The sequence below is a fragment of the Stylophora pistillata genome, chromosome 5, assembly GCF_964205215.1.
Source record: "Stylophora pistillata chromosome 5, jaStyPist1.2, whole genome shotgun sequence".
Classification (NCBI taxonomy): domain Eukaryota; kingdom Metazoa; phylum Cnidaria; class Anthozoa; order Scleractinia; family Pocilloporidae; genus Stylophora; species Stylophora pistillata.
The window spans coordinates 20529120-20548760 of record NC_142523.1 but is presented as its reverse complement, the minus strand read 5'-3'; the positions used below and the strand labels follow the sequence as shown (position 1 = coordinate 20548760).

Sequence of the window (19641 nt, the reverse complement as noted above, 5' to 3'; positions counted from 1 at the left end):
GGCTAACCGGGAGGCCGTCGGAAAGAGTGAGAGCAAATAAACAATCCATCAAATACAAATGCGCATAAAAGATCACTCGAACTCGCATTATCGAGAATTCGACAGAACACAAAAATAACAGCTCTCCAGGGAAGATAGTTTTATTAGAAAAAAAAACGTATATATATATACACGTTATATATATATATATATTATATATATATATATATATATATATATATATATATATATATAACGTGTGTGGGATCTATATATAACCCATACGCTTTATGTATATATATATATAGATATCTAACGTGTAATAGGCAGAAAAAAATAAATCAACTACACTTCATCCCTACAGACCTATTTCGTGGTTGCCTAATCATCAGGGGATTTTAATTACAGAATAACGCAGTACCATTGCTTATATACTATACTAATTAACATAATTTATTTGGTGCGAAAAGTGTCAAGTCAGCTGTTGCGTAGGAGGGCTTTGTTTCTGTGTCGGCAGGAAGAGATGAGTTCGTTACGTTTGTTGAGTGTAGATAGGTCGGGTAGGCAGATGATCAGGAATTCCTCTTTAGGGCATAGGTTGCATCGTTTGCTTGAGCTGTTGTAGGGCAGGTGTGAAGATAGAATGCGTCAGGTGATAGAATAGCCGATGTTGTTGTCTTTAAGTGTCCAGATGTGTTTACTGAGGTCGGTAGAGCTTCGGTGCTTTGCGTGTCGGAACGATGGGGTGTGGTTGCTGTAGCGGGTCTTGAAGTCATTTGCAGTGAGTCCGATGTATGAATCCGTCGAGTTGTTGTTTTTACGTGTGACGGTAGCTTGGTAGATAACAGATTGTTGGAGGCAATTTCCGTCTAGTTGGCATAAGTTTTTCTGTTGGCAGTTGCATTTCCTCTTATTGTTAGCGGTAGTGTCGGCGGTTGTGTCGGCAGCCTTATTCTTTACGTGGGAAGTGAGGATTCTTTTGTTGCGGTTGTCAATGATTTGTTTTATATTGTTCATGCAGCTGTAACTGATCTTTATTGTGTTTCTGTTGAATATTTTGCGAAGCTTATGGTCTTTAGGGAAGTGTTTGTCTATCAGCGCGAGGAATTTATGCCCGGTGTTAGTGCTGGTGTTCTTGCTGAAAAGTGGGTTGAACCAGAGGATGTTGTTGCGTTGACGGTTCTTGCGCCTTTGCTTGTGCGTTGGTTCATAGTAAAGTGTGTAGCTGTATCCATTGTCGTCGAGTGCATTCTGGTAGGCGGGAGCTGCTTGGTCGAAGAATCCTTCGACCAGAAACGTTAAATCCACGATAACAAAATTAAATGCAGAATTCGATAAAACCATTACAGTAGACAGAAAAGAAAAGAAAAATACAAAAAACAAAAACAAAAATCCAGTGGACGCCATTCCGTTGAGTTTAATTGGTCATCAAATGTGATCTCTGATGAAATGTAACTGCCCAATTTCAGTCACAAAAGATCACCCTCTAAAAGTAGGCTGCTAACTGCCCATTCATAGGGTTTTCAGTTCTGACGGCGCGTGCATGAGTCGTGTTCTTTGTAGAAGTTGGAGAAGAAGCTGAGTCATGACATGACTCATCCCGGGCCAAAAATTACTGCAAGATCTTTTCAACGTCCCTGTCCGTTTCTGTCGAAACACCATTGGCATCGCCTGTGACATAAAAGAAATGTATATCCAGCTAAAGATTTAAGAGCAGCAACGATACCACTTCCGATTGTTGCGCTAAGATCTTAACCCCAACCGAGAAGCAGATGTATTCGAGTTTAACCATGTAGTTTTTGGAAAGAATGCTGCCGCTATGGAGTTGCAGTTTGTTGCGCAGGAAAATGCTCGACGAAACCAACACCATTATCTCCTTGCCGCTGAGATCGTCCTTAAGTCAACCTTTATGGACGATTCTATTGACAGTGGCGAAAGGGATGATGATGGAGTGGAGCTATACCGTCAATTGAAAGCATCATAGGAAGTCACCGGCATGCGAGCTATACATACATACATACATACATACATATACTTTATTTAATCTCGAATTTGGAGTAGCTAAAGAATAAGCTAGTATCTTCGAGTTACAAGTATAATTCTAAATACTACTAAAATGTAAAATGTAAAATGTAAAATTGTAACATTCTAAAATTTAACTATGAGAAAGAGTCATACTGTAGAATCTTGCGCTTGAAATCAGAAAAGTCAGACGTTCTAAAAGAGTCCGGAAGAGAGTTCCATAGTTTTGAAGCCATATATGAAAAGGAGTGAAGACCATAAGTAGTAGTTTTTGTAGACGGTAGAGACAAAATATAATTTCCGCGTAGATTATAGGATACAGACCGGAAACTAAACATATTCTTTAGATAGCCTGGATAGCAGTTAAAAAACAAGCTCTTGTACAATATAATTAAGAAAGTCTGAAGGCGTCTTTTATACAGAGATTTGGAGTTAACTTTGCTGAGTAGAGAGTCATAGGGAGAATTATAATCCTGCAAGATAACTCTAAGAATTCGCTTGTTTAAAGTATCTATCTTCTCAGTACTACGTGCACCACAAAAGTGCCATACAGACGAACAATAGTTAAAATGTGGCATAATAAAAGCCTTATACAATCTTAGTAGAGTATCTTTAGAGATAAGTTTACGAAATCTTAGCATTACATTGAACTGGCCATTTATCTTCTTACAAATAGTTGATATATAAGTATCAAAACGCAACCTATTGTCAATATTTATTCCAAATATATCCAAAGAATCTTTTAATGGAAAAGAGAAGGAGTGGCCTGTTTTTCCCAAGACTATAGCCTGGTGTTTTGTCTCATTTACAATCATTCCATTGCTGCGATACCACTTATTTGCAACTCTCACTTCCCGACAAATACAGTTCTCTAGAGCTACTGGGTCGACATCAGAAGAGTATAACTGATGATCGTCCGCATATGCGTAAAATTTACCTTGCGTAACCGAGTAAAACAAGTCGTTGATGAATATGTTAAAAAACACAGGCCCCAAAACACTTCCTTGCGGAACTCCTCTTTTAACATCTTTCCAACCGGAAAAGGTGTCCCCAATCTTGACTCTCTGCTGTCTCCCCGAAAAATAATCCTTGAAGAGTGCTAAACTTCTCTCTCCCACACCATAAGCTTTGAGTTTTGCTAAAAGTAGATTGTGTTGAATAACATCGAAAGCCTTAGAAAGATCCATTGAGACTACCGCAACTAATTCCCCTTTATCGAGCATAGCCCTCCAGTCCTCAATTAACTTTAGCAGCGCCGTCTCGCAACTGTAGAACCTTCTGTAAGAGCTGATGGAATCCGACAGAGTCGCTTGATAAAAGTCTCCCAGCTGTGCTATTAGCAGCTTCTCATATATATTGTTGAGTACAGGTAGGACTGTGACAGGCCTATAGTTTTCTTTTTTAAATTCATCACCCTTCTTAAACAGCGGTGTCACCTGCCCCATTTTCCATACACTCGCGTAGCAACCTTGAGCAATTGAGGCATTAAACATATGAGCGATGGGCTCAGCTATCACAGCTGCCGATGCTTTGATTAGTCGCGGCGGTATCATGTCGTGACCACTCGACTTGCTCACATTAACTTCTTTAAGCAATTTTTCAACCTGCACACCGTTGGTACAGTGAAAATCAAAAGAAAGTGGCGTATTGATGTCCCTATAATGTTCATGAATGGCCAAAATACTAGGATGATTTTCGAAGTCATGTCCATAGTCACTGTCATTTATCCGTGCAACACTTTTAGCGACTTGAATAAAGTGATTATTAAAAAGCTCTGCAACGGCATTCTTCTCAGTAATGACAACATTATTTTCTTCAAGGATAATATCATTAGCCTGCTTTGTTTTACCATGTAAGAATGGGCGGTACGCATTCCAGAACTCACGCGGGTTCTCAGACGATGTTGACTTTTTCAAAAAGTGTTCTTTTATCGCTTTCCTTCGTATTGACGTGCATTTATTGCGATGAATTTTATACTGTTTGTAATTTGTGTCCGTGCGATCTTTGGTAAATTTCCGCCATAATTTATTTCGATGTCTAATAGCCTTACGCCATTGTTCATTCATATATGGGACTTGATTGCCCCTGACAATGGTCTGTTTAAGAGGGGCATGCTCCTCCAATATGTCATTGTACAGTTGTTCAAAGGCGAAAAGTTTGTCATTTACATCATCAAATAGATTCATTATGGTAAAAGGTGCTATACGTAAATCCTGCACAAATTTCTCTTGGTTGAAATTTTTTAGGCTTCGAAAACATATTTTTTTTGAACGCGATCTGGGCGCAACTGACCGCAAGACAGTAAAAACCAGCGAATGATCACTGATTTGAGTATCCACCACACCGGATGTCAAAGTCTTTGTCTTGTTTGGATATATCAACAAAGTTGAAATGGTAAATTGGCCACCGTAATGATTACAAAAGCTGACGTTTCGAGCGTTAGCCCTTTGTCTTGTTATTAGTCAGTATGAGATCGATTAGTGTCTCAGTTGTTTTGGTCTTACGTGTGGCTTTGGTAATTAAGCAATTAAGATCAAAAATATCCAACAAGTCTAAGAAGCTTCTACCATCCTTTGGAGGTTTGTCTGGATCCAATAAATCCGCATTGAAATTCCCGGCATAAAACACAGTATCTGAAAGCATCGCCACTGCTTCAAAGAGTGATGAGAGTTCATTAATCCATCGAGATTTCGGTACAGACGGAGGTCTGTAAACACCCACAACTGTTATCCAGCCCTTTCCTAGTTTGATTTTGAGAACCATAAACTCTGTTTTAAAGGTGGACAAATTTTCAAGCGACATTCCTTCGAGCTGTCTCACTGTTATAAAGTAAACATCACTTCTAACATAAATCATTAATCCTCCGCCGCCAGCCTGTCTATCCTTGCGACATAAGCGATAGCCATCGATATGAAATTGACTGTCCGGGAAACTTGCATCAATTTTGGTTTCAGAAATAACAAGAACGTCGAATCTTCCAGAGAGTAGCCAAGTTTTTATTTCATAGAATTTGAAACCACCAACACTGTTTACATTAATATGGCCGATCTTGAAGTTTCCGCGGTGCTTTCGAGCAATGTTATCAAACTCTGTCCAAACTGATATTACTGTATCGTTTTCCTCTGAGGTTGACTCGGCGTTAGAAACGCCGCTAGAGTTTAGACTTGTATTCGCAAAAGGAAGCTGATGTAACAATTCCAAACACGACCTACAGGTTCTCGAATTGTTGTTAGTGGACATCATGTGCAGATACTCTTTAGGTAGTACGCCGCCACATTTGATGTGAGTCCACGAAGAGCAGCCATCACACCAAGTTGCTCGATGATTTCGGGCCACAATCCGGTCACACTCAGAACATTTTTTTGTACACAGAGGCCCTGGATTAGTGCTTATATCACCACAGAGGCGAAGTAGCTCTAAGTTAAAAGTAGCTGAGCAGTTGCCGTAGTAATTCACTCTCGACTTCAAGTAGTTACCAGAACGTCTTATCGTCAACCAATTTCGGTACAAAGTACTCCCTTTAATCCATGGCGTAATACTATTTCCATCAAAAGGCACCTTGATTTTTCTTACGTGTAAGTTGCACTGTTTACCAAGCTCAAAAACGTACGAAGGAGCGAGAAACCATACTGAGATGATAAGTAGAAATTTCACACGTCCAGCCGCCATCTTGTCTCTCAGAGCCCCTAGGAAGTGGATCTCCAGTTCACCGAAAATTATACAAGCGATTCCGTCTGAAAAACGCCCACAGAGAATGTGATTGACAGCAGTCGAGAGCCGATAATGATGACACTGGGAATTTCGTGGAACAGTACTGAAAACGTGTTTACCGTTGCCGCTTCTCCAGTTTCCCCGGAATTTCAGACAACAAAGCGAAATGTCCTGCGTAAAGTAGCAACGATTTGGGACCCACTGGGACTCGTATGCCCGTACGTTATTGTGACGAAAATTGTACTTAGAAAGCTGTGAATGCAAGGCTATGACTGGAACTGCGAGGTTCACGATGAAATAGAGAAAAAAAGGGGGCTTGGCTCGAGCAGTTGAAAATTCTGCATGAGCTGAAGATTCCTTGGTATCAGCGAGGTCCAGAGCCTGCCAAGTCGAACCACATTGTGACTTTTGTCGATACATGCCTCTCAACAAGCTTATGGTGCAGCAGTCCATATCCGCTGCAGATACAATAACGATAATACAATACGCTGCAGATACAATAACGATAATGCGAGTCACGCTTGAGGGGAGGGGTGCGAAAAAGTAACGCTATTGTTCAAGCTGTCTCTGTTCTTCCTCTACTCAATTGGTTACTCAGTATCATGTGATCATCGAGTGTTTTTCAACCGCAGCGTGCCGGTCGTGTCATCCTGTTCTATGGTCGAAGCTATTCGAGGATCCCTTCGTTTAAGTTAAGATGTCGCTAAAAATCAGACAAATTCACAGATAACTGTCAACAGTCAAAACAACTGTTGCAGGTAAATGAACGCGTTTTGAAGTCTCCAGATCCAATTTTGTTTCTATTCCATCAGACCAGTCTGGTCCTTTACAATCGTAACAAAAAGGTTATGAGACTAATTCCGCGATAATGCTCTGGAATAGCCCACCAAACTTTTCTCCCCATACGCTTACCTTTACCCACTCTTCCTCTATACCATTTTTCCCTTTTTTTTCTGATATTGAACATATTTTAAAATATTAAATTCAAATTTCTAAATACTTCCTCAAAAATGGCTGAATTGACAAGTTTTTCGGGAAATTTATCTAACCTTTATATTTACGACAGGAGTTCGTTTGGTGAGCCTCACCAAGTGGCCGTATTTGGGTCGTGTTGAAGTACTGCACAATGGTATATGGGGAACCATTTGTGACGACTCTTGGGACTTACGGGACGCCGATGTAGTTTGTCATGAGCTTGGATACGATGGAGCTTTATCGGCAACTGGTAATGCAGCATTTGGGCGAGGAACTGGTCCAATATGGCTGCATAACGTGCAATGTGTGGGAAATGAGGCATCGATATCACAGTGCAATCACATGGGCTGGGGAGCTCATTACTGTTGGCATTTTGAGGACGCTGGTGTGGTGTGCCGACCTAAAGGTAGAGTAACCATACGTGTACTCTTTGTTATCATCTTTACCAAGAATGAAAATAGAGGTAATCAGAATATAAGGGCGCCATAGCGTATTCGACAGTATTACAATTAACTTTTCTATTATGGAGGATGGGAAGCCCATACCTGCTGGAGAATAATATCGACACTAGAATAGTGTTTCGACCCGCAGGTAGGACGACGATACCCCTACAGTTGACATGACTTAGAATAAACAAAGTTTACTTCTTTTTCTCATCTTTTACTTGTTTTAAGCTGCATTATTCTAACAATACAAATGCAAGTAAACCAAATCTTTATTGCACCTTCTCTCCAATGCCTTAATCATCCACAACAAGACATTCAATGAACGACAAATTTCAATTCGTCAAAACATTTAAACTCAGTTGTTTACTTAAGCCTGCTGCACACTAAGGCCCTGTTTACAACCAGGGAGGGTAACCCTTGTGCTAGGGTTACCCTAGCAGGCGGGTCAAAGATAGCCCGGGTTTACAAGCAAAATCCCACAGGTAGGGTTACCCTACCACCCGGGACAACTTACCTATGCTTGGTAACCGCACGCATTGTTATCAATGTTCAAAGGGACTGGAAACAAGCAAAAAGTTGTCCAGGGTAGGCGAGTTATCCCAGCAGAGCGTTTACAAGGCAGCTAGGGTTACCCTAGCGCTAGGGTAACCCTAGCGCTCAGCTAGCGTTACCCTAGTGCTAGGGTAACCCTAGCTGCCTTGTAAACACGTCGATGAAAAGAAGAAGAAATGTGGGAGCATTAGGGTAACCCTCCTGCCAGGATAACCCTAGCACTAGGGTTCCCCTACCTGCTTGTAAACAGGGCATAAGGCCCTGTTTACAAGCTGGTAGGGTAACCCTTGCTGGAGTTACCCTGGCAGGAGGGTTACCCTAACGCTCCCACATTTCTTCATTTTTTTTCGCTCTGCTGCGGATAACTCGCCTACCCGGGAAAACTTTGTACTTGTTTCCAGACCCTTTGAACATTGATAACAATGCGTGCGGCTACCAAGCATCGGTAAGTTGTCCCGGGTGGTAGGGTAACCCTACCTGTGAAATTTTGCTTGTAAACCCGGGCTATCTTTGACCCGCCTGCTAGGGTAACCCTAGCACAAGGGTTACCCTCCTTTCTTGTAAACAGGGCCTAGGTTTCATCGGATGAAATTAATTAATTAACTGTGACGTTTTATTGCTAATTGCCCATAAGTAGTTACAATTCTAGACTTTCTCAAAGTCTTTCGCTAGGTTTATTGTTCTGGTGTGGTAGGACTCGCACGAGCTCGCTCGGCTCGGCTCGCGCTGCGCGCTCATAAGCACGACTTGTGAGCTAATTTATTAGAAGTCCAAAAAGGTTATGAATTCTTATCTGAACACGAAACTTCCCATTCGTACTTTTTGGAATTCATGTAAAAGATTCCCTGCAACTTTTCGATTTAAGAAATTTCAAACCACTTGGAAAAGAAAATTATAAATCGAATAACTGCGTGACATAAGTCACTCTGTGACAACCATGTCTAAATCAAATAAATAAATGTATCTTATTAGACGTTTTGTTGTGTAGTATCGCTGAGTATTTTTACGAGTTGTGCCGTATTTTTACGAGCCTGTAGGGCGAGTCAAAATACAAATAACGAGTAAAAATACTCAGCGATACTACACAACAAAACGTCTAATAAGTTATTTACTATCCAACACGCCAAACTGTCATTTCAGTGCGGGCGAATTTCGCGGATGTATATTTACGGGGAGTGCGTGACAGAAGTATGCGAACCGGAACGGAATTGGCGCGTTGTTGTGTTGCTGTTTCTATTTTCTTCATTAAATGAAGAAATTTTCTGATCAAGCTGTTTTTCTTCGATTCATCTAATGAACTTGGATCTATATTTGCCAGGCATTTTGACTCTTCGTCGTCGGAAATATGATTCAAATTGTCAGCCATTTGCTTTTTTTTCGTTACTACAATCCAACTCTTCCCTTGCGCAATGCGAGAAAACCTGTTTAACCCGTACTCTACAATAGACGAGTACAAATACCGCGTGATATTTGTACTCCTCTGGGTGTAGTTGGATGATAAAGGCTGATAGTTTCTAAAGAAACTGTTAGAGGTTGGTCGATGGGGGTAACGAAGTAATTTGAATATATCAACAAAGTTGAAATGGTAAATTGGCTACCGTTACGATTATAGAAGCTGACGTTTCGAGCGTTAGCCCTTCACCGGAGCGAATAGAGGAATTGTGGGTTGTGCGTGCTTTTAAAGGCAGAAAATGGAGCTACATTATTTGTGAGAACATGGCAACGAGAAAAACACAAATAAATTACCGCCGCCTGGTTAGCTCAATTGGGAGAGCGCCGGACTGCTGTGCGGGAGGTCGAGAGTTCAATACCGGCCGGACCAACACTCAGGGTCTTAAAATTAACTGAGAAGAATATGCTTCCTTTCTTTAACATCAAGAATTGGTTAGATATTCTAGTCTTCTCGGATAGGGACGAATAAAGGGAGGTCCCGTCTCCTGCAGGGTTAGGGGCAGGAGACGTTAATTTCCCACGCACGAGATTACTGTGTGATGGATGTCCTCCCCTGGGGTGGGTTGGGTGGGTTACAGGACCCCCGTTGATACCAGTGTTTACTACACTGAAGGGGCTATCCTGTATAAATATAGATGTCTGTCTGTCTGTCTGCCTAGAATTAAAAGCGTTCGTTGATACCTGTGGGATTTAGACTGCCGGTTTGAAATATGAGCTTTTCTTCAAGAGTTTCACTGCTTTCCGTGCTACCTAAGTGTAAGGAAAGACCGCAGATTGCCATATGTTCCCTCGAATGATTAGTTAAATTAAAACGTCTAGCGACTGGTTTCGATGCGTAGTTCTCATTCCTCTCCACGTCGCCAAGGTGTTCTCGGAATCGGTCACCTAGTCTTCTGTCTGTTTCGCCGATGTAAATCTTTTTCCAATAAGTGCAAGTTCTGCAATAGATTACATTGGGCGAGGTGCACGTGAAGTGATCGGTGATCTTAATGGATCGTTTGGGTCCCGATATTTTCTCAGTGTTTTGAATGAAAGGACACGTTTTGCATCGCGCACGAGCGCTATTAAAAGTGCCTGGTTGGTCATTAGTCAGAAGAGAACTTCTGATTAAAAAACTGCTTATGTTTTTGTCGTGTTTGAATGAAATGAGCAGAGGCTGCGAAAAGATAGTGCTTGTCTCTGGATCGTTTTGAAGTAATTTAAAGTGTTTAAGAATGATGGATTTAACTGAGTGGTTGTGAGGGTGAAACGTGAGAGTGAATGGAATGCGGTCGGAATCTTTCTTTTGTGACGTTTGTAGTGCTAAATGTCCATCAATAAGTTGGGCGCGGTGGTAAACCGCTTGAACGACAGAATCAGGGTAACCACGTTTATCGAAAAACTGGCACATTGACTCTGATTTGTGGTGGACATCAGAGTCATCACTACATAAAAGACGAAGTCTTAGAAACTGAGAAAAAGGAAAGGAATTCTTAGCGAGAGATGGATGCGAAGACGAATACAACAAGTAATTATGCGAGTTTGTAGGTTTGTAATACGCACTAGTGCATAAACCGTTGCCTACATTTGAAACTTTGATGTCTAAAAAGGATAAAGAATTCTAAGAAATTTCCCAGGTATATTTCAGAGCCGGGTGAAAAGAATTGACTGCGGTTATGAATTGAGTCAGCTCCTCTCTGGTAGAGGAGGTAGCGCCGATAAAGTCGTCGATGTAGCGACCGTAGAGTTCAGGTTTGGAGCCGTTGTATTCGCTGAAAAACTGGTGTTCGACAAAACCTACAAAAAGATTGGCATAGCTAGGTCCCATTTTGGTAGCCATGGCTACACCACTGGTTTGTTTGAAAAAGTTGTCTCTGAATGAAAAACAATTGAGTGTGAGCACTAGTTCGGCCAAGGGTAGTAGTGTTTCAGATTTAGGTTCCTTAACAGTACGTTGATCAAAAAGATGTTTAAGGGCCAGAAGACCTTTGCTATTAGGAATGACACTGTAAAGAGACGTAATAGCCATGGTGAAAAGAAGTTTGTTTTTGCCAAGGAAATTAAAGTCGCGAAAAATTTGAAAAGCGTGTTGGCTGCCTTTAATATACGTCAAAACTTTACCGTCATATAACTTGAAATTGACTCACATCCCCAGGGTCTCCGAGGATGGGCACTTAAGTCAACAAATAGAGAAATCCGTATTTTATTTCAATTTTAAATAGTGACTCTAATTTTTTTTGTGAAAACATAGGGAGACATTGTTCTAAATGTCTGTGGATTTTGTAAGTTTTTCACTGCTTTTACAAGTACAAACGAGGCCTCCAAAAATGGGCTAAATTCGGCCTTCGAATGACGCTAATTATGCGGGAATGGAGTTTTATCAATTTTCTCGTAATCAAAAGAATTTTTCAACCAACTACCTATGTCTAGGTTTGCTTCATTTATAGACCTACCTAATACAAGAATATGAGCCAATTCGATTTATTGATTGTTGCCAGTGAATGTACGCGTTTTGAAGTCTCCGGATCCAATTTTGTGTCTATTCCATCAGAGCGACCTGCTTCAGTATAATTGTGTCAAAATTTGTTCAGCTAAGTTCTACAATGTGAGATTAAATTCCACGATGATACTATGGAATAGCCCCCAGTTTTTTCTCCTCATACCCTTACCTTTACCCACTCTCCCTCTCTACCCTTTTTCACTTTTTTTTCTGAGATTGAACAACAATAACTGGAAGGGACGAGGCATTTTAGAGCGATGTGGTAAATTTCATTTTTCAAAATACGAAATTTAAATCTCTAAATACTGCCCTAAAAGTGGCTGAATCAACATGTTTTGTCGGGAACTTTATTTAACCTTTATATTTACGACTGCAGTTCGTTTGGTAAGCCTCAGCAATTCGCGGTCTTCTGGTCGTGTTGAAGTGATGTACAATGGTACATGGGGAACTATTTGTGACGACTCTTGGGACTTACAGGACGCTGATGTAGTTTGTCATGAGCTCGGATACGATGGAGCTTTATCAGCATCTGGTAATGCAGCATTTGGGCGAGGAACTGGTCCAATATGGCTGGATGACGTGCAATGTGTGGGAAATGAGACATCAATATCACAGTGCGATCACAGTGGATGGGGAGTTCATAACTGTGGGCATCATAAGGATGCTGGTGTGGTGTGCCGAACTAAAGGTAGAGTAACGACACGAATACTCTTTGTTATCATCTTTACCAATGAAAATAGAGTTAATCAGAATATAAAGGCGCCATAGCGTATTCGACAGTATTACAATTAACTTTTCTATTATGGAGGATGGGAAGCCCATACCTGTTGGGGAATAATGATGACACTGGAGTAGTGTTTGGACCTGTTGGTAAGGTGACGATACCCCTACAGTTGACATAACTTAGAATAAACAAGGTTTACTTCTTTCTCTCGTCTTTTACACTTTTCAAACCGCATGATGCTAACAATACGAATGCAAGTAAACCAAAGTTTTATTGCACCTCATCTCAAATGCCTTAATCTTCCATAACAAGAGATTCAATGAACAACAAATTTGCGTTCATATATGAGAACGATCCTTCGCAGTAAAGCACTATTTGAGCAATAGTGAAAATCAGACCTGAAAAAAATTTCAGGCCTGTACGGGATTCGAACCACTGACCTCTGCGATACTAGTGCAGCGTTCTACCAATTGAGCTAACAAGCCAACTGGGAGCAGGCCATCAAATTAATTCGACATAAACCCGTAGATGATAAATTTATCATCTACGGGTTTATGTCGAATTAATTTGATGGCCTGCTCCCAGTTGGCTTGTTAGCTCAATTGGTAGAACGCTGCACTAGTATCGCAGAGGTCAGTGGTTCGAATCCCGTACAGGCCTGAAATTTTTTTCAGGTCTGATTTTCACTATTGCTCAAATAGTGCTTTACTGCGAAGGATCGTTCTCATATACGTCTCATAACCGCAGTTCACACATATGTTTCATATGTTTGTTGTTGTTTAAATTTGCGTTCATTGAATCAACAAACAAACAACGCAGTTGTTTGTTTGTTGCGCACTAAGTTTTATTAGATGAAATTAATCAATTAACTGTGACGTTCTCTTGCTAATTGCATATGAAGTAGTTACAAGTCCAAACAGGCTACGAATTTTTATCTGAACACGAAACCTCTAATTCGTACTCTTTGGATTTTAAGTCAAAAATTCCTTGCAACTCTTCAATTGAAGAAATTTCAAACCACTTGCAAAATAAGAATAAAAATCGAACAACTGCGTGACACAAATGTCACGCAGTGACAACCATGTGTATTCATTTCTGCGAAATGAATGCTTTCGGAGAAAACGAAAACAACTTCTATCATATAGAGGTTTTGCACAGCAGCCATGTTGGATGGCAGGAACAATGAAAATATTTTGCATGAGATAGAAAAATTTTTTCCATGGGAATTCACCGGCATGCGAGCTAGGAAGTGGATCTCCAGTTCACCGAAAATTATAGAAGCCATTCCGTCTGAAAAACGCACCACAGAGAATGTGATTGACAGCGGTCGAGAGCCGATAATGATGATACTGGGAATTTCGTGGAACAGTACTAAAAACGTGTTTACCGTTGCCGCTTCTCCAGTTTCCCCGGAATTTCAGACAACAAAGCGAAACGCCCTGCGTAAAGTAGCAACGATTTGTGACCCACTGGGACTCGTATGCCCGTACGTTATTGTGACGAAATTTGTACTTAGAAAGCTATGAATGTAAGGCTATGACTGCGACTGCGAAGTTCACGATGAAATAGGAAAAAAAAGGGGGCCTGGCTCGAGCAGTTAAAAAGTCTGCATAAGCTGAAGATTCCTTGGTATCAGCGGGGTCCAGAGCCTGCAAAGTCGAGGCACATTGTGACTTTTGCCGATACATGCCTCTCAACAAGCTTATGGTGCAGCAGTCTATATCCGCTGCAGATAAAATAACGATAATACAATACGCTGCAGATACAATAACGATAACGCGAGTCACGCTTGAGGGCAGGGGTGCGAGAAAGTAACGCTATTGTTCAAGCTGTCTCCTTCTCAAACTTATTTTAAAATATGAAATTTAAATTTCTAAATACTTCCTCAAAAATGGCTGAATTGAAGAGTTTTTCAGGAACTTTATCTAACCTTTATATTTACGACTGCAGTTCGTTTGGTGAGCCTCACCAAGTCGCCGTATTTGGGTCGTGTTGAAGTACTGCACTATGGTATATGGGGAACCATTTGTGACGACTCTTGGGACTTACAGGACGCTGATGTAGTTTGTCATGAGCTTGGATACGATGGAGCTTTATCGGCAACTGGTAATGCAGCATTTGGGCGAGGAACTGGTCCAATATGGCTGGATGACGTGCAATGTGTGGGAAATGAGACATCAATATTACAGTGCAATCACACGGGCTTGGGAGCTCATTACTGTGGGCATTTTGAGGACGCTGGTGTGGTGTGCCGACCTAAAGGTAGAGTAACCATACGTGTACTCTTTGTTATCATCTTTACCAAAAATGAAAAGAGAGGTAATCAGAATATAAGGGCGCCATAGCGTATTCGACAGTATTACAATTAACTTTTCTATTATGGAGGATGGGAAGCCCATACCTGTCGGGGAATAATATCGACACTAGAGTAGTGTTTCGACCCACAGGTAAGACGACGATACCCCTACAGTTGACATAACTTAGAATAAACAAAGTTTACTTCTTTCTCTCATCTTTTACTTGTTTTAAGCTGCATTATGCTAACAATACGAATGCAAGTAAACCAAATTTTTATTGCACCTTATCTCAAATCCCTTAATCATCCACAACAAGACATTCAATGAACGACAAATCTCCATTCTTCAAAACATTTAAACTCAGTTGTTTCCTTAAGCTTGTTGCACACTAAGGCCCTGTTTACAAGCAGGGAGGGTAACCCTTGTGCTAGGGTTACCCTAGCAGGCGGGTCAAAGATGGCCCGGGTTTACAAGCAAAATTTCACAGGTAGGGTTACCCTACCACTCGGGACAACTTACCTATGCTTGGTAACCGCACTCATTGTTATCAATGTTCAAAGGGTCTGGAAAAAGGTAAAAAGTTGCCCTGGGTAGGCTAGTTATCCCCAGCAGAGCGTTTACAAGTCAGCTAGGATTACCCTAGCACTAGTGTAGCCCTAGCGCTCAGCTAGGGTTACCCTAGTGCTAGGGTAACCCTAGGTGCCTTGTAAACACGTCGAAGAAAAAAAGAAGAAATGTGGGAGCGTCAGGGTAACCCTCCCGCCAGGGTAACCCTAGTGCTAGGGTTACCCTGGCAGGAGGGTTACGCTAACGCTCCCACATTTCTTCTTTTTTTTTCGCTCTGCTGGGTATAACTCGCCTACCCGGGACAACTTTTTACTTGTTTCCAGACCCTTTGAACATTGAAAACAATGCGTGCGGTTACCAAGCATAGGTAAGTTTTCCCGGGTGGTAGGGTAATCCTACCTGTGAACTTTTCCTTGTAAACCCGGGCTATCTTTGACCCGCCTGCTAGGGTAACCCTAGCACAAGGGTTACCCTCCTTGCTTTTACACAGGGCCTAAGTTTCATCGGATGAAATTAATTAATTAACTGTGACGTTTTATTGCTAATTGCCCATAAGTAGTTACAAGTCTAGACTTTCTCAAAGTCGTTCGCTTGGTTTATTGTTCTGGTGTGGTAGGACTCGCACAAGTTCCCTCGGCTCGGCTCGCGCTGCGCGCTCATAAGCGCGACTTGTGAGCTAGTTTATTACAAGTCCAAAAAGGTTATGAATTCTTATCTGAACACGAAACTTCTCATTCTTACGTTTTAAATTTCATGTAAAAAATTCCCTGCAACTTTTTGATTTAAGAGATCTCAAACCACTTGCAAAAGAAGAATATAAATCGAATAACTGCGTGACATAAGTCACGCTGTGACAACCATGTCTCAATCAAATGAATAAATATTTAACAATTATTCCACGAGCGCGCGCTGGATATGAGATGATAGATCGCCAACGAGGCGCGTAGCGCCGAGTTGGCTATAATCATCTCATATCCAACAAGCACGAGTGGAATAATTGTTTTATTAAAAAAAAACCCTCCCCAAGATATTAGACAAATCTTCTCGACTTTATTTTGTAAGAAGAAATCGGATGTTAGAATGTACAGATATTAGATTATGGTATATTGGCTCCTTTACCATAATGGCTAAGCCAATAAAAAGTCTTGAATTGCATTATCCAATGATCCAATTTTTAATAAATCTTATTAGACGTTTTGTTATGTAGTATCGCTGAGTATTTTTACGAGTTGTGCCGTATTTTGACGAGCCCGTAGGGCGAGTCAAAATACAAATAACAATGCAATAGATTACATTGGCGGAGGTGCACGTGAAGTGATCGGTGATCTTAATGGATCGTTTGGGTCCCGATATTTTCTCAGTGTTTTGAATAAAAGGACACGTTTTACATCGCGCACGAGCGCATTTAAAAGTGCCTGTTTGGTCATTAGTCTGAAAATAACTTCTGACCAAAACATTGCTTATGTTTTTGTCGCGTTTGAATGAAATGAGCAGAGGCTGCGAAAAGATAGTGCTTGTCTCTGGATCGTTTTGAAGTAATTTAAAGTGTTTAAGAATGATGGATTTAACTGAGTGGTTGTGAGGGTGAAACGTGAGAGTGAATGGAATGCGGTCGGAATCTTTCTTTTGTGACGTTTGTAGTGCTGAATGTCCATCAATAAGTTGGGCGCGGTGGTAGCCCGCTTGAATGACAGAATCAGGGTAACCACGTTTATCGAACAACTCGCACATTGACTCCGATTTGTGGTGGACATCAGAGTCATCACTACATAAAAGACGAAGTCTTAGAAATAGAGAAAAAGGAAAGGAATTCTTAACGAGAGATGGATGCGAAGACGAATACAACAAGTAATTATGCGAGTCTGTAGGTTTGTAATACGCACTGGTGCATAAACCGTTGCCTGCATTTGAAACTTTGATGTCTAGGAAGGATAAAGAATTGTCAGAAATTTATAGGTATATTTCAGAGCCGGGTGAAAAGAAGTGACTGCGGTTATGAATTGAGTCAGCTCCTCTCTGGTAGCGGAGATGGCACCAATACAGTGGTCGGTGTAGGGACCGTAGAGGTGAGGTTTGGAGCCGTTGTATTGGCTGAGAAATTGGTGTTCGACAAAACCTTCAAAAAGATTGGCATAGCTACGTCTCATTTTGGTACCCATGGCTACACCACTGGTTTGTTTGAAAAAGTTGTCTCTGAATGAAAAACAATTGAGTGTGAGCACTAGTTCGTCTAAGGGTAGTAGTGTTTCAGATTTAGGTTCCTTAACAGTACGTTGATCAAAAAAATGTTTAAGGGCCAGAAGACCTTTGTCATTAGGAATGACAGTGTAAAGAGACGTAATATCCAAGGTGAAAAAAGTTTGTTTTGGCGAAGGAAATTAAAGTCGCGAAAAATTTGAAGAGCGTGTTTGCTGTCTTTAATATATGTCAAAACTTTACCGTCATATAACTTGAAATCGACTCACATCCCCCGGGTCTTCGCGGATTGGCACTTAAGTCAATAGATAGAGAAATCCGTATTTTATTTCAATATAAAAATAGTGACTCTAGTTTTTTTGTGAAAACATAGGGAGACGTTGTTCTAAATGTCTGTGAAATTTGTAAGTTTTTCACTGCTTTTACAAGTACAAACGAGGCCTCCAAAACTGGGCTAAATTCGGCCTTCGAATGACGCTAATTATGCGTCAATCGAAGTTTATCAAATTTCTTGTCATCAAAAGAATTTTTCAACAAACTACCTATGTCTAGGTTTGCTTCATCTATAGACCAACCTAATACAAGAATATGAGCCAATTCGATTTATTGATTGTTGCCAGTGAATGTACGCGTTTTGAAGTCTCCGGATCCAATTTTGTGTCTATTCCATCACAGCGCCCTGCTTTAGTATAATTGTGTCAAAATTTGTTCAGCTAAGTTCTACAATGTGAGATTAAATTCCACGATGATACTATGGAATAGCCCCCAATTATTTCTCCTCATACCCTTAGCTTTACCCACTCTCCCTCTCCACCCTTTTTCACTTTTTTTTCTGAGATTGAACAACAATAATTGGAAGCGACGAGGCTTTTTAGAGCGATGTGGTAAATTTCATATTTCAAAATACGAAATTTAAATCTCTCAATACTGCCTTAAAAGTGGCTGAATCAACATGTTTTGTCGGAACTTTATCTAACCTCTATATTCACGACTGCAGTTCGTTTGGTAAGCCTCAGCAATTCGCGGTCTTCTGGTCGTGTTGAAGTGATGTACAATGGTACATGGGGAACTATTTGTGACGACTCTTGGGACTTACAGGACGCTGATATAGTTTGTCATGAGCTTGGATACGATGGAGCTTTATCAGCATCTGGTAATGCAGCATTTGGGCGAGGAACTGGTCCAATATGGCTGGATGACGTGCAATGTGTGGGAAATGAGACATCAATATCACAGTGCGATCACAGTGGAAGGGGAGTTCATAACTGTGGGCATCATAAGGATGCTGGTGTGGTGTGCCGACCTAAAGGTAGAGTAACGACACGAATACTCTTTGTTATTATCTTTACCAAGAATGAAAATAGAGGTAATCAGAATATAAGGGCGCCATAGCGTATTCGACAGTATTACAATTAACTTTTCTACTATGGAGGATGGGAAGCCCATACCTGTCGGGGAATAATGAAGACATTGGAGTAGTGTTTAGACCTGCAGGTAAGGTGGCGATACCCCTACAGTTGACATAACTTAGAATAAACAAGGTTTACTTCTTTCTCTCGTCTTTTACATATTTAAAACCGCATGATGCTAATAATACGAATGCAAGTAAACCAAAGTTTTATTGCAACTGATCTCAAATGCCTTAATCTTCCATAACAAGAGAGTCAATGAACAACAAATTTTTGTTCTTTAAAACATTGAAACGCAGTTGTTTGTTTGTTGCGCACTAATTTTCATCAGATGAAATTAATCAATTAACTGTGACGTTTTCTTGCTAATTACCTATGAAGTAGTTACCAGTCCAAAAGGGTTATGAACTTTTATCTGAGCACGAAACCTCTCATTCGTACTCTATGGATTTTATTTCAAAAATTTCTTGCAACTCTTCAATTTAAGAAATTTCAAACCATTTGCAAAATAAAAATAAAAATCGAACAACTGCGTGACACAGATGTCACGCAGTGACAACCATGTGTATTCATTTCTGCAAAATAAATGCTTTCGGAGAAAACGAAAACAACTTCTATCATATAGAGGTTTTGCACAGCAGCCATGTTGGATGGCAGGAACAATGAAAATATTTTGCACGAGAAAGAAAAACTTTTTCCATGGGAATTCACCGGCATGCGACCTAGAAAGTGCATCTCCAGTTTACCGAGAGTTATACAAGCGATTCCGTCTGAAAAACGCACCACAGAGAATGTGATTGACAGCGGTCGAGAGCCGATAATGAAGACACTG

The 19641-nt window shown here is 40.8% G+C and overlaps 1 protein-coding gene across 1 annotated transcript in view; it reads left to right on the top strand.

Moving 5' to 3' along the window:
- The window catches only part of LOC148730736 (scavenger receptor cysteine-rich domain-containing protein DMBT1-like), a 46502-nt gene that overhangs the window by 18558 nt on the left and 8303 nt on the right, over positions 1-19641 (top strand). The window contains exons 4-7 of the mRNA XM_088759546.1: positions 6779-7093; positions 11993-12304; positions 14291-14602; positions 18398-18709. Of these exons, the coding sequence (XP_088615672.1) occupies positions 6779-7093; positions 11993-12304; positions 14291-14602; positions 18398-18709 (1251 nt within the window). The remainder of the gene's footprint in view (positions 1-6778; positions 7094-11992; positions 12305-14290; positions 14603-18397; positions 18710-19641) is intronic.